Source organism: Podarcis raffonei, chromosome 4, assembly GCF_027172205.1.
Source record: "Podarcis raffonei isolate rPodRaf1 chromosome 4, rPodRaf1.pri, whole genome shotgun sequence".
NCBI lineage: Eukaryota > Metazoa > Chordata > Lepidosauria > Squamata > Lacertidae > Podarcis > Podarcis raffonei.
Window position 1 is genome coordinate 58,215,302 of NC_070605.1, and position 16,033 is coordinate 58,231,334.

General features: G+C 38.5%; 1 protein-coding gene across 1 annotated transcript in view; it reads left to right on the plus strand.

Annotated features, from left to right (window-relative positions):
• TRAPPC10 (trafficking protein particle complex subunit 10) overlaps nt 1-14,622 on the plus strand; it is a 45,785-nt gene extending 31,163 nt beyond the window's left edge. The window contains exons 14-23 of the mRNA XM_053386854.1: nt 75-589; nt 3,732-3,873; nt 5,436-5,594; nt 6,744-6,970; nt 7,478-7,578; nt 8,087-8,213; nt 9,275-9,445; nt 10,189-10,366; nt 10,713-10,907; nt 11,981-14,622. Coding sequence (XP_053242829.1) covers nt 75-589; nt 3,732-3,873; nt 5,436-5,594; nt 6,744-6,970; nt 7,478-7,578; nt 8,087-8,213; nt 9,275-9,445; nt 10,189-10,366; nt 10,713-10,907; nt 11,981-12,219 — 2,054 coding nt within the window. The 3' untranslated portion in view covers nt 12,220-14,622. The remainder of the gene's footprint in view (nt 1-74; nt 590-3,731; nt 3,874-5,435; nt 5,595-6,743; nt 6,971-7,477; nt 7,579-8,086; nt 8,214-9,274; nt 9,446-10,188; nt 10,367-10,712; nt 10,908-11,980) is intronic.
• The last annotated feature ends 1,411 nt before the right edge of the window (nt 14,623-16,033 follow it).

Below are 16,033 nucleotides of genomic sequence, written 5' to 3' on the forward strand. Positions count from 1 at the left end.
TGGTATCTTTGCTTTGATTACACTCATACGGTCAATAGAATTTCATATGTATCTTATTTTATGTTTGTTTGCAGATCAGAAAGTTATACTGTCCATGCATTCCTTTGCACAGCTGAAGAATCTGCATTTTGACCCTCCTAATGCGGTGGTCCATGTGGGTGGAACACTGTCTATTGAACTGACGTTGGCAAATCAGATGCCCATCGCGGTGAAAGTGGATCAGATTGCTATTAATATCCATTTCAGCATTGAAAAAAATAGCTACCGGAAGACAGCTGAGTGGCTCACAAAACACAAGACTTCCAATGGTATTATCAGCTTTCCAAATGAGGTTGTAGGTCTCTCTCTATCAAGAAGTAGCTTGCCGATGTTGGAGTTGTATGAGATGTATGAAAGGAGCCCCTCGGATAATTCCTTGAACACAACAGGCATCATCTGCAAAAATGTGCACATGCTGTTGCGAAGGCAGGAGAGCAACTCTTCTCTGGAAATACCCACGGGGCTAACTCTGGAGGATGGTGCCCATGTTTTAAAATGTAGCAACTTAATACTGGAACCAGGGGTCAATAACATAACTTTCAGAACCCAGGTATGTTCTTACGGAAGGCAAGCGGTAACCTGGTATTGCTCCCTTGCCTGAAATTTGCAACTCTGCTACTTCTTGCTTTTAGCCCCTCTCGCGCCTGGCTGGCCTTGACTTATTTAGAAGAAAGGCTTCTAGCTCTGCCAGGATGTCTGGCTGGTTCTGTGACATGTATCTGTAGAAAATCAGGATTACTCTTAGCCAAATATCTTTTAACACATTATTTTCAGTTCTTGTCACTTCTCTAAAGCTTAAAAACTTCGAGCTGCTTAGCTGGAATTAACATCCAATCTACCGTGCTCATTGTCAAAACAGTGTGCAGAAAATGGTTTTAGTCAAGCTTGCTGAGAATTAATTTGCAAGATGTTTAAAGTGATAAGCGGTCTCTTGATCATACAATAGTTTGTACCTTTAAAACTTTTAACAGCACAAAAAACCCTGCACTTCAGCTTTGTCCGGTTTGCCAGCTACGGTCAATACAGTGGTACCTCGGGTTAAGAACGTAATTCTTTCTGGAGATCTGTTCTTAACCTGAAATTGTTCTTAACCTGAAGCACCACTTTAGCTAATGGGGCCTCCTGCTGCTGCCGCGCTACTGCCACACGATTTCTGTTCTCATCCTGAAGCAAAGTTCTTAACCTGAGGTAATATTTCTGGGTTAGCGGAGTCTGTAACCTGAAGTGTGTGTAACCTGAAGCATATGTAACCCGAGGTACCACTGTACTGTACAGAGATAGCCTGACCACTGTAGTCCATGCATTGCTGACCTCAAGGCTGGATTACTGTAATGCGTACCATGTGATGACTGGCCTTGGGTCTGGTTCAGAAGTTCCAGTTGGTGCAGAATGCAGTAGCCCAACTTCTGATAGGAGCTTCTGGTGGAGAACATGTTATATGGTTGTTAAAACCATTGCACTGGCTGCCCATCTGCTACTGAGCCTGGTTCAAAGTTGTCATCATAATTTACAAAGCCCTGAACAAGTTAGGTCCAGGGATCACCTGAACCTTTATATCCCAGCTCCATCACTGAGATCATCTGTAGGAATGTTGGCCATTCCTCAAGTTGGTGAGGCTCATTAGACTGCAACAAGAATTCAAGTCTTTAGTGTCATGAGCCTAGTCCTGTGGAATATTCTGCTGATAGAGATTCAGCAGGCACCTTCTGTGCCATCTTTGAAAGACCTGCTGAAAATTTTTCTGTCCCACCAGGACTATGCAGGCGGTTATGAATACATCCTTCCACAATGGTTAATTGATGTCTGTTTTTAACTGTTTTGTGTGGTTTTTATTACACAGTTTTGTTTCAGTGCTGTAAACCACTTTGATATATATTTTTAAATGACATAGTGGCATGCAAATATTTTAATAAATTAATAATATCAGGGGCCTGTTCAAATGTTTCATTACTGCAGTGTCTTGAATTTCATAGGTACATGCTTTTTAGTAGGAAAGAGTAGTGGATCGCTCACTTTTTGACAGTCACTTGCTATATATTAGCCAATTTGTCTAAAATAGGACTAGGCTATGTGTGGCCTGCATGTGCTTTCCCCAGCCAGTGTAGTAGAGTATGCTTGGTTGCCCTGAAGCCACTGCCATTCATGCTCAAAGCAGAGTAGGCAACAATGGCAAAGCAACTGGAGTTGGATTAAAAGTGGGTAGATGCCTCCCATAATAGACTTTGAAGTGCTTAAGCATTGTGCTTCTTTAGCTTTATTGTGAATTCATGCAACTTTATTTTGAAAGAGTGCAATTGGCTGAAATCTCTGCTCCCCTATCCTCAAGCAATGGCCATGATGTATCAGAAACCTTTCTTCAAGCATTGTGGAGCGCAAAGTGCAGGTCTTTGTTGTTCCCTTCTTCTGTTTCAGAACTTCTCTGCAAGCGAGATTGACTAAATGTATCAGAGGCCAGTGCTAGCAAGCCAAAGTTTTTGGCCAAGGGACAAAATGTATATAGCCTTTGGCAGTAGTAGGTCAAGTGGTACACCTTTCAGTAATTTGAACAGCAGTACCATTCAATTACAGGCTAGCCACCTTCTGGCTGCAGACAGGAATTGCAAATAAATGAGTTCTGTATTAATATATTACCACAAAGTTCATGAACACATTTTAAGTGGTATTTCTGCAGAGTGCTCTACAGCAACCGTAAACACAAATGTTGGCTGATGTTCTGAAAATACCACAAGCAAACATCGCTTAACAGCATAGCTGAGAACAATTGTTGCTTTAGAAGTTATGTCACCTTTGATGTAAAATAAAATAAAATACATATATGAATTTGTGCCACAAAGCAGACTGCTTACCCAGCATCCTTAAATAAACCACACTTCAATATTTTTGAAGTTATTAAATAATCAACTCTCTCCCATTTTGTATAAATGGGTGCCAGTAGAAAAATAAAACTACAGTTGAATAACCTTGAAGTTACATGGTTTCTTTCTCTCACACATACCCCAGTTTGATTTTCAGCCTGCTATTTTAAGACTGTGTGTTTATTATGCAAGAGTCCATGTGTGGTGCAGTCAATTATAAGTGTAAGGGAGACAGTAACTTAATAACAACACACCTCAAGCTATTCGGACACTTGCCGTTCTATACATACAAAATCTGGATATACCAACAGCCACATGCTCATACAACTATGCAGCCCTAAACTTTTATTATTGCAATGTAGCCTGTTTTGCATGAGTATGTGTTTATATTAAGAATATAGTAATTACCATTTATTCAATATTTCCTAGTGAAAATAGTCTCCAGGGGACTCAAGGTACTCACAGTATAAAAAAACCACATTTTAAAAAAATAAATAAATAAAAGAATTAAGTACAGAGATAATAGTAACCAATGAGAATTTTGATACAATTTGAAAAGCAACACACATATGCCCAAGAAAATCCATGTATCATAACTAACTCAAAGCAGACCTGTTTAAGGCCCAGCAGAGCATAATAGCAAAAGTAAAGTCTTTACCTGGTGTTGAAAAGATGTTAATGATATTTTTTCCTGTATACAAATTATTATTATTATTATTGTTGTTATTCTGGCTTCTGCATATGTCTCCAGGTGATTTACAGAAATTTGAAATGTTCTGTCAGATCACCTGGTAAAACTGAGATCCCTAAAGAATATTGTTATTTATTTTCTCATAGGGCAAGGATCCTGGAACATACACACTCAGGCAGTTATGCATTTCAGTGGGCAAAATGCAGTTTGCCCTTCCTCATATTTACCCAATAGTGCAGTATGATGTTTACTCTCAGGAGCCACAGCTAAAAGTGGAGCCATGTACTGGTAGGTAAATTTGTTTGAAACTATGCATGTTAATTTCTCTTGCTACATGTCTAAATTAGCTACTTTCCAGTTTGAAATATGTTCTGCAACTTATGAACTAATTTGGAGGACTAAATTCTCAGTAACTAGCTTGCAACAAGAGTCAAATATACAAATGCTTAACATTTTGAAATACACTATCTAATTTCAGTGTAATGTGTTTTTGCACTGCCTTGATAGTTTTATTGAAGGGCAGCCCTAGATAGCTTTTTGATAAAGTTTGTCAGCTAGCTGCCATTGGAAATGGTTTGCTCGTAACCTTGCAGAACAGCTAGATAAATCTTGAGTAATTAGACATTCATGCACCTGGTGCTTTGGAAATAAATGTACATTACATAGTTTAACTTAATGAGGCCAAGGAAAACTTTTAATTGATTTTGCTGCTGGAGCCACTGTTCTTGCCTAGTAACTTCCTACAATATCTGTTGCAATATCTGAGTACATTCTAGGTTGTGAAAAATTGTGGAACATGTGCCTTGTCTTGCCTGGCTTTTCTCAGTTTTGGGGAGTTTGTTTTGGCTGTTTCCAATGCAGGAAACTATTGAACTTCTCATTTACTTAGAAGAGCTTCTCAGTCAAGGAAGATGCTGAAATACAGCCTTAGCTGTGAAGGATCTTGCTGCGGAACTTGTTCCACAGCTGAATCCACCAACTTGAAAATTCTGTGTAGGGTTTTCCCTACTTAGAGGAAGTGAAGTTTGCATTTCACATAATTATTTTGATCATTAATATTCAAAAAAGGAGGGATGCTGGAGGATTCCTGTTTCCTCTGGGAGTGAAGCTACCCTTTCCCCCTGCCCCTCAGAGCCATACACGGTTCAGCATACCGATTTGTGGGTTGGTCCACAATTTACAAACCAACATATGCATGGGTCCAACAGCACAACTGAGCATACTGTGGTTTAGTTACTAGCTGCTCCAAGCAGCTGTAGAATGTTAGAGAGAGAAGGTGGCTCCCAGGCCTTGTTGCAAGGACATTATTATTTTTCTTTTATTATAACACTGCAGATTTTCTCTATCATCTCTGTTTTATCATCTATCTATCATCTATCTATCTATCTATCTATCTATCTATCTATCTATCTATCTATCATCTATCTATCATCATCTATCTATCTATCTATCTATCTATCTATCTATCTATCTATCATCATCTATCTATCTATCTATCTATCTATCTATCTATCTATCTATCATCTATCATCTATCCATCTATCCATCCATGTATCTATCTGTCTATCTATCTATGCATGTAAACAGGACACATGGACCCAAGCCAAGATCTGGAAGCCAAGTTTCAACCATGGTTTCATATTTTGGCTTTCTGGCTAGCTATCAACCACAGATTCTCAGTTTGGACATAATGGCTAGCACACATTTCCTTTGCTTGCACAAAGGGAAGGGCAAAGCAGGAGCAATCGGTGTATAAACCAAGATTTAATCATCCATATGTAGCCATTGTGGTTGTTCTGAGACAGCAGAATTAATTGTTTCTCTTCACCACTACTTCATTTTTTTTCCAGACAGCCTTTTGGCTGGGATTCCTCAGAAGGTAAAATTTACAGTGACTACTGGCCATTATACCATAAAGAATGGAGATGCACTCCAGCTCAGTAATGCTGATGCCATGCCAATTTTGTACCATCCAGAGAGTAAAGCTGTGATTTACTCAAACACAAAGGGTATGTAGTTTCGGTATTATTATACTAATATTAGTATTTTGATGAAAGAGGGCTTCCTGCAGCCAGGATATAGAAATGCCATAGGAGCTGTGTGGTAATTGTAGGTGTAAGAGCTTAGCCTCCAATTTTATATTTTACTTCTTAAATCTGTTTTACTATAATAGGTTTAAGCTTTTGTTGATCACAACCTCAAGAAACCTGGTACAGTGTAGTATGTAGAGTAGCTGCTTCTGATGTTTTAGATCTCTGATTCTCTGCACAACAGTCTAAAAACATATGGCAGGAAAAATATATTTGGAAGCAGTTTAATTTTTTATCAATTCTGAGCAGAGTTGTTATCCCAAGGGTTACTATATAAATTAACTTTCTCTATCTCAGCACCCTCCCTGCTAACTGATTTTTTGTTCACAGTCATAGCCATGATTCAGAAGTGTGCATCAAAACCATTCTAAGCACTTCTTTATTAGCAGCTTTCTGTTCCATGGCGTAAGCATCAGTGTTTAAGAAAGGGAATTTGTTATGAGAGCTTCCAAATAGGTAAAGTACTTCAAATATTCTGGCATATATCCAACTCTGCACAAGTGGAGTTCTTGTGGTGCAGGACTGGGAAACCTTTGGTCTTCTGGATGTTCCTGAACTGCAGCTCCTATCATCCTCAGCCAGCCTGGTCTAATGGCTAGATAGGATAGGACTTGTAGTCCAAAACATCTGAAGAGCACCACGTTGCGGATGCTGCTATAGAGAACTGCTTAAGAAAAGCCATTAAACAAACTGTTGTGTGCTGTCCATGTAAGTCTCTGGGTTGCATAATGACTTTGGTACAGTGGCCAAAGTCTTGAGATCATGCTTGTCTCAAAGAAAGGGCATTAGATGAATATGTTATAACACCTGCAAAAAGTTACCTAGTGGGTTAATTCAGACAAATAGCAAGCCATGATTTGTGTTAACTGTACAAGGTAAACCATGGCTTGTGTGGTTTCCTTTTTTTTTCTTCATCCCTACTGAGAGTCCCCAAAAGTTACCTCACACAGTAAAACCCAGTGTGGTTTGTTGGTTTAGAGGCAATGCCACACTTTATTTTGAAGAATACCATGTGTTTGGAGTGATTATTCTTAATTATAGTTTAATTGATATTTTATGCAATTGTAGAAAAGGCATCCGAAGCATCTCTAATGATCCAGTCGTCTGAGAAAATCACAAGCATCAGCTTACCAGTCGCTCCTGCTTATCACGTGATTGCCTTTGAACTCGAAGTCTTGTATTTACCATCAACCTCAGTAAGTGTGCTGGAGAATGAGAACCTGGTTAGCAAAGAGCTTCAGAAAAAAAGCAAAGAGGAGATGTCTTGCAATCGTATGGCTACAATTGACCAAAAAGTAAGTTGGCGTGAATAATGTAATACTTTATAGCCCTGTTAAAGTAGTTACTTCCTTTGAGACGGTAAATTCATTTATTACACCCAGAATATTAGAGGAATGCTGTGTTCTTTGGGACCACAAAAGAAAGCTGTGCAGTAAAATATTGTAAAATGTAAAGATATTTTCCTCTCTGAACAAAAGCTACACCACAAAACACAACATTTTAACCACAGTTTTTGTTCTTGAAATACACAAAACAGCACCTCATGAAAAGAAGGTGATTCTTTGTAACTTCATTCCTGTTTTTGCTACCTTTCTCTAAAGCAAATTAAATGTGCCTGGTGTGCAGTGACTATAGAAATACAAGAAAATAATAATGTATAAAAATACTCTGATTTTGCTTTATGTTCTTATTTCCCCTCCCAATAAAGGGTGCACTTCTTAAGAAATATTGCAACTATTTGAAATTAGAAAAATTAAAATTTCAATAATAACCTGAATAACTTTATTCTGTCTTGCCTGCAGGTAACCATTGATTGTCCATGGTCAATTTACTCCACCATTATTGCACTTACATTCAGTATACCCTTTACAGCCAAACATTCCTTGTTATCAGCAGGCAAAAGGTAACTTTCTCAAGGTCTCTCTCTTAATTCATCATAAAGATATGTCTTATTACAGCTTCAGTTTACATCAATATGAATGGGCAAGGATTTTTGAACACCTGGCCTGTTTTCTCCCTCCTTTTGTGCTTCATAAATCAATGCCATACCTGCTTACATGAAAGTACAAATACATAGTACTTTCACCTTTTCCAATGGGAGACTAACATAAAAACATAATCTAGACTTTGAGTATAGTGGTTTGTTTAATTTAAATGTAATTTTAGCATGATTAAACAGTGCTATGAATATGTAGAGCTCTTTTTCCTCTATTATTTAAGCCTTTAGCAGATAGTTAGTTAGTTAGTTAGTTAGATAGATAGATAGATAGATAGATAGATAGAGATAGATAGATGATAGATGATAGATAGATAGATAGATAGATAGATAGATAGATAGATCTAACAATACAACGCATAACAAAGTAGGCTCTTTGCAATATTAAAAAATATGTTTTCCTTTTTATTTTTAGGAAATACATACAGGTTTGCGTGCAAAACATGTCAGATATCTCTTTTAAGTTATCTGACAGTAGTCTTAAAAGTTCTGGCGTCTGCACAGATTTAAGTCTTGATCCTCTAAACTCCAAAGCTGAACAGGTAGGCTTTCTTTCTTGCTTTTTTTTATAAATAATTTTTTATTATTAAGATAATTCAACATTAATACATACACGTTACGAATATACAAACATCACATCTGTTTCTCACATCTGTTCCCCCTGACCCCAAAAGTGTATAGAAAAAGCATTATGAACCTCAGCTAATTGGAACTCATTGACTGTGTTTGAATGCCACACTAAACTGTTAGGAAAACATAAATGAACCTAGCTTCCTCCCTAGCTGGCATGCTACTTTGCTCCCATATTTTGCTCTTGCACGGCCAGGAGAAGGAGTTAGAAACTTTCTTTTCCATTTTTGGTTAGTTGGGGTTTGTCATATTCAACACCATTCAAAAGAAAAAGGAGAAAAGAAAATGGAGTCAGGTTTCAAGTCCTACACAAAAAAAATTGTGGAATAGCGATAGTTCTGCGAGAGGAAAACTAAATAGCAGTTGGTTGCAGCCATATTGGTGGAGGGAGACTCATGCACAGAATTCTCACAGCATAAACCCCAGTTTTGCTGTTCACAACCCAAATTATGCCTGCTTCCCTCCTCTTTGCTCCTTCCAGCTCATGCTGGGAGAAAACAAATCACAGCCTGCGACTTAGCAATATGTCAGAACCATGGATCGTGGTTTGTTTGGTTCCAGCAATCCGCAATCAATAATCCAAGAACAAATGTTGGCCACACATAATGATTTGGGAGCAAAGCAAAGCACAATCTCAGGTTTGGATGTAACACTAAGCCAAGCCTCGTGGTTTGCTTTCTCCCAGCATCAGCCAAGAGGGCTGAAACAGACACAGTTTTGCTTTGTGTGTAGTTAGCTGTCATAGCTAACCACAGGAGCTAGACATTTGTTTTAAGTAAAACCAATGTGAGGGATCCAGGGTTCTGAGCAAACTATTCAGCCTTGAGGGAAGGGGTTGCTGCATGCAGTGCTGTTGACGAATACACTGTCCACCCCTCTTGAAATGTTTTTATTTTTTTAAAGTATGTATATTCTGTTCTTTGTTAGCTAACACCAGAGTGACTATTGACAAACTCATAACTCTCTCTTTCAGCATATCTACACTAAGCAAGCAGTATTCTTTGTATGGGAACTGAAGTGGACAAAAGAACTTCCCTCATCTTTGCAATGCCAGTTTTCAGTGAACTTTTGTTCAGCACCTTCTGAAGAGCACTCACTGTCTCTGAAGCCGTACACTTACGAATTCCAGCTGGAAAACTTTTTTGTAAGTTTTTGCCACGCTGGCAGCTAGATCAGATAGGTTTGAGATTTTCCAGAGTGGAAGCAGGCAGATTCAAGGAATCCACATTAAAAGATTGTGGGGTGGGGGTGGGGGTGGGGCTTTCAAATGTTTATTTATTTAACAGTATTCATTTACTGCTTGCCATTATCACACAATCTCAAAATGGTTTACAGGAGTAAAAATTTAAAATTCCATGTTGTAATTCTGGAAGACTCGAAGGGTTGGTTTGTGCCAGGCACTTGCCACATTGAGACCACTCGATCATTGCTTGGCAAGTAGCTCTTACTGCTCCTGCAGTGCCTAGAGTGGATTATCTGTGGATTGTCACAACCCTGTGGCATTTCTGGGCCCTTGCTGGAATTTCTGATAGTGGCTAGTGGTGTCATAGAGATTTCCGCATGACAGCAGTGCCCCATGGGACAAGCCATTCTAGATGTTACAACCTCCGTATGGTGCAGTTATCACATGTTGAATGTAATGTTTGGTACTTGTTTAGCATCAATACGATTTGGGCTTGTTTGTTTTTACGATACAGAGTTGATTTTCAGGCTTTCGCCCTAGCTTTTGTGGCTTGGTCCTATTTTTTATGGAAAAGTAGAAGACAGACTTTCTCCTCCCCTGCCAATCTCATTTTGCTGATAGATTATATTTCCTAATCAGTTTAATTGTGGAAATGTTTAACCTTGTGTATATAATGACCATGAATATCATTGTGCTCCTGCCAGACATTATATAATGTGAAAGCTGAGATTTCCCCCCCATTGGGGGCAGAATATTGTAAAACAGGCTCGTTGTGCTCACTGGAGGTGTCGATCACCCGCCTTTCAGACCTCCTGGATGTGGACAAAGACGAAGCATTGACAGAATCTGATGGTTACTGCACAACAAAGCTAATGTATGAAGGTAGGCATACTAATTGGACTGCATTTTGTGTGGTTTAGTCACTCAGGTCACCCAAAAGTGTATGTAGCTCTAATATCCAAAGAATTTACCCCCCTCCAATTATCTTGAATTAAATCTATAGTAATTCTTAATCTTACAGCTATCAACAGGATTTTAAATATGTGTATGTATCTTCTTCAAATCATTTTGTTTGTATGGCATCACTGACTATCTCATGAAGCTTGTATAAGGACTACATCAGACATTTTCTGTAGTTCCCCCATAAGTGTGGCTTATACAGTATTCAAAATGAAAAATGGGTCTCAGTAACGGTTTCCTTTTAATAGTGTTTTCTCTTTTGTTTCAGTTGTAGACAATAGTAGTAACTGGGCAGTCTGTGGGAAGAGCTCAGGGGTAATATCTATGCCAATTGCAGTTCGGGCAACCCACAAAGTGCACATGGAAGTCATGCCACTCTTTGCTGGATACCTCCCTTTTCCTGATGTTAGGCTATTTAAATACCTCCCGCACTACTCTGCTCACTCTATGCAGCTCGATGCAGGTAAGAAAGTATTCCTTCCAACGCTTCGTTTAAAGGCCTGAAACACGGATAATCTTGAACAGTTTTTTTAGGTGCTTACATGAATGTTTAAAATGCGCTAGAATTTTTCAGCTGAGAAAGTTGGAAAGACACGTGATTTTCAGCAAGAAGGGTCTCCCAGGGTGGCTTGCAGAATACCAGTAATGAGATAGGATCAGGCTAATATTTGAAAAGACACAATTCAAAAAGAAAAGGTATTGGGAGAGATGAGGAAGACAGGCACTAACACTTAATTATAGTTCTCATGACCAGCTGGAACGGGAAAGAGGAGTCACATATTGCTGGTTTTTCAGCAGTCAGTGGAAAGGCTGTGGACTTCCACCCCCTTTTTTCTGTCTGCCCCCATCGTTTGATGGGACGGCTGCTGATAGAGAACATTTGCAGTCCCATTTCTCCTGTAGCTTGATGGCATGGCATGACACACATTATGTGCAATCATTGCCTTGGAATGCTTTCAGCGCTCTTATGCGCGGGACTGGCAGATACTTGAAGTATGATTTAACAGTTTCTTGCTCTTGTGGGAGTTCTAGTAAGTGCACAGAAATCTATATGTGCCAGGGCTTCCCCATTCGCTGCAATGCTTTATTTACTGCGTTTATATGCTGCCCTTATGCCAGGGCACTCAGTAAATCACTAAAACAAAAACGAGGGACAGCGAAACAGCAGAATTGTTTCAGACCTTTTGTCCTTCCAGGAGTTGATGGAATGGACTCCCTGGCCTGGCCTGGCCTGGCCTGGCCTTTTTTGCTTCCCCTTCTGGGCACCCAAGTCTGTAGCCTGTGGAGAGGTGGAAAAGGGACTGCCCCGAGTGAGCACTCTCAGGCCAATGGCAGTTTTTTCAGGAGCTGATGGCATGAGCTGCCCAGCCTTGGGCTCTCTTCAGTCATTTTAGCACAGATTTTTAAAAGTGTTTCTGTAAAGAACAAGTCATGCAGTGACTTCTGATTCCTTCTAGGTGATGAACCCTAAATTGATTATAGCTCATACTATAAATGCACATGGAATAAAGTTTTGCATTTTTGTTTTTTAAACAGATAGTTGGATCGAAAACGATAATCTCTCTGTGGACAAGAATATGGATGATCAAGCTGACAGCAGCAGCATAAAGAGCAGAGGCAGCATACATTCAGCAGCCAGTGCAGAACACAAAGGTTTACCAATGCCTCGGCTGCAATCGTTTTCACCCGGACAGGTCTTCAACTCCAGCTCTGGCATGCAAATCCTTGTCATTCCCAGCAAGGATGATCACATTCTGGAGGTCAATGTCACATGACAGCTCTCTGTACATGTGCATGGACATGCACATGAGACTTGAAAATGAATGCACTTTAAGGGATCATAACCTGATTGTTCTTCATTTGAAACATTCTAACGCTAACGAGGCCTATGGCAACTCAACACTTACTGGCCCTGGAAGCATCAGACAATTGTATCAATTTAAATGTACAGTGATGCTTGTGTCAGCTAGTTTATATTGCTATTTTAGGGTGTTTGTGTAAAATGAATTTTGGGGTCTCTCTCTCTCTCTCTCTCTCTCTCTCTCTCTCTCTCATCCTGCTGGTGAAATAAAGGATACTTACTGCAGTTTTCTCTTTATTTTCGGCAGCTTCCAGAACTGCTATTTTTTTCCGGGGGGAGTAATTAAATTTCTGTTCAAAGAAAATTTCAGGTTGACATACAATAAGCCTTGCAGTGTAGCTGTTAATGACTGACGTGTGTGCCTTTCTAGTCACACAACTGTTTGGTTTCCTGGACCAGGATAGCTATCCAAATTTCTGTATAGTAATTCTTAATCCTACAGCTATCAACAGGATTTTAAATATGTGTATATATTTTCTTGAGGACTTAACTTCTTTTGTGCCTTGGGATACATATGAAACTTATTAGCCCACTCAAACTCTTGAATGCATACCATATAGAGAGCCATTACTTAAGCCCACTGGGGAAACACACACACACCAGGAAGCAAGTAATGAAGTGGCACATAAGTGGTTAAGTTGGAAGTAAAGTTTCACTGAGCAAGCTTTCCCCCAAGTTTGATATTTAAAATATTTAAGGTTACTATATTGAGTCTCACTATATAGCTTTTATTCAATATTTCACTTGATATTTTTAAAACCAAAGTTTATTTGTTTCTCCTGTCCCAACTACTGTTAACTTATTATTGACTACAGAGCCATATAACTATATATATATTTGCACCTTATTCTAAAGTAATCTGAGAAGAAGCAAATAAAGCCAAGGATTACTTGACTGCTTTTCCAGTCTGGTTATGAGGAAATTTAAGGTCCTACTATTGAACCTCTTCTGGTCCAGCAAACTGCAGTTACACCATTCCAACTGATTACTTTCAGTTGTAAATTTATTGTACAAATGATTATTTTAAAAAAAATCTAAACTAAACTTAACTGATATAATGTCTGTGTATAATTTGCTCCCGGAATCAAGGACGAAATAAATGTGTTTTTATTGGTGTGAAAATCAAAGCTTGTAAATAAGTCTAGTGCATATAACTTTTTCCAGCTCTCAAACTGTGTATTTTTGTACATACCACATTTCCTTAAAACTTGTGGCTACAATCCTAGCTGCTGTTCACTCCTGTTACTGCTTACACAATAATTCTCTTCTTGCAACATATGCAGCCTCTTGGGGAACAGCCTTCATTGTATGAACAAGCTTTGTAGGAACACTGATAATTCTTGGTTCTTTCAATGGGTTTTTAATATCTTTGAGGCAGGAGGCAGTAGCAAACCAAATCTGAATTCTGAAAAAGTGTGGTATGTGTGTTCCAACACTGTGTGTATCTGTTAATTCTTGATTTACTTTTCTCATGTCTTAAGAGCAAATGAGGTTTTATTTTTAGAGGGAGCAAAAAGCAAGCCCCATGTTTCTCATGAATTTGCCAGTACTTGGCTTTGAAAGTTAAAGTAAGTTGAGTTTTCTTTTTGGAAATAGAAACACACTCTTGTATTTGGGCACTTCCTTTCTTGAAGTTACAATGGGAGGTTGGCTGACTGTATCTTTGTGTTTAATTTACTTTAATTAAGTTAGGGAAAAATGTATGCAACCCCTTAAACGCTTTTCAACAAAATTGCCTCTGTACCTTCTTTCAGTTATAAGAATTAATGAGACTACACAATATTCATATGTACACACTTCAATTTTGCATCTAAATGATAAAATGTATTTAAACTTGTTATGGCCCTTCTACATTGAATACTTGTGAACAACAGCTTGAATGTTAAAAGTACATTTCGAATGTGGTGAACAACTTGATACCTTGATTTTGGGTCTTTCACAAGAAATGATTTTATTAGCAGTTAGTGTTGATGTGTTTTCTCTGGTTTGGTTTTAGAGCACCGTAACATTTTATTCTTACATTGAAATGGACTTCACTAAAATGCAGCAGAACCATAGTCTAATCACTACTTCAGGAGACTACATGTGTATATGGAAAGGGGATTGGTTTCTGGGTAAAGATGTAAATAATCAATTTGCAATATGTGTATCTGAAAAATTAAGGATTATGCTATTTATAGATATCTGTCAAGCTTGTAAATACTATCAGATGGGTTAAAGGAGTATAATTTTTGTGAATTTCACAGATTTATTTGTGACTGGAAAAATTAACTCCTACTATGGAAATTAAAGTTCAACAATGACATTTGTGACACTTCCTACTTGTAGTTCTGTAAGACTGTTACACTCCACAGAGGATTTAAACAGAGAAAAGCAAACTGTAGGGGAAGGATGTTCAGAAACACAATTACCCAGTCTTTTTTCTTATTTTAATGGTGCCATGAAACTTAGGGAATAAACTGTCAATAAAACCCCCCAGAAAAGCCAACCAGTAGGAAAATGAATAAAAATCTTGAATATTTTAAACAAAAGTTGCTTACAGTTCTGACATTCAGCTTTCCTTTATATGTTCCTTGGTTTGAGACTTCTAGGTATTAAGTGGCTCTAAGCTGAGCTGATCAGTTATTTTCAGGCAGCTTTTCTATTAGTAGCATCTGTTGGCTCTCAGTTAATTTATTTTGCAGGACCAGGCTGAGCCGCAAGAGTACTAATATACCTTAAGATAATTATATGGTGGTGCACAAGGCTTAACACATGCAGCTACTATAGTTTCACTGTTTTTTTTTAATCCTACCAGGAAGTTTTATCCTCTCATGTTCTCCTGATGTTTCTTGGTATATTTGGGGTAGCATTTATGTATGTATCAGAGCTTTGGGAAGCAAACATTGTCGTTCCTAGTTTAAGGAGTCACTACAGATGAAACTTGGCACCAGCTTATTCTGGCAACTACTTTAAATGATGTTGACTCTTGCAGTATGATCAGTCTCTTTTGTGAACTGGGTGACAAACCAAAGCAGCACTACCACATCCTGGTTCAAAAGGCAATGCTTTTTGGAGAAAGCCACCTGCTAAATGCCTGCTTGTTGAAGTATTGTACATCAGAATCGTTTCTCTGGAGCTACACCTGACATGGATCTTCAGCTCCCAGATCTAGGAAAGATTTTCTCCAGAAGCACCACCTACTGTGAATGGTTACTGTTGGAAAAAGTACTGCAGAGTGGAATGTGCAGGGAGGGGAGTAGAGTTCACACTGGTGTGAAAGTTTCTTTTAAAATAGAAGTCTTCAACCTTTTCTTACCTGGGATTCACTTTTAACCCAAATAAGCATTTGGGGACTAATTTACTTTAAGGATAATTTTTCTTCCAGTTTTACATTTTAACTTTGGATAAAATTAGTTGTACACTACAAATAAAAGTGACAGTATAATGATGGTTGATCTAGTTCATATTGAAAAGCAGACTATGGTAGGAATCTGGAATTCATAAACTAAATCTTGCTAGCTACCTCTGACCTGTGCCAAGAGCACCCTTTTTAAAAACAGTACTTGATCCAGGATTGAGATTCCATTCTCAAGAAATCCACAAAAGTTTTCCATCTGATACACAGCTCATCATTATTGGGTTGGGGTATTATTTAGGCAGGGGCGGGGGGTTGTTGGTGTTACTGATACTATTTTTTTGTATCTTTATTTTTAGATTAATGATTTAATGTGTAAACTGTTCTCTTT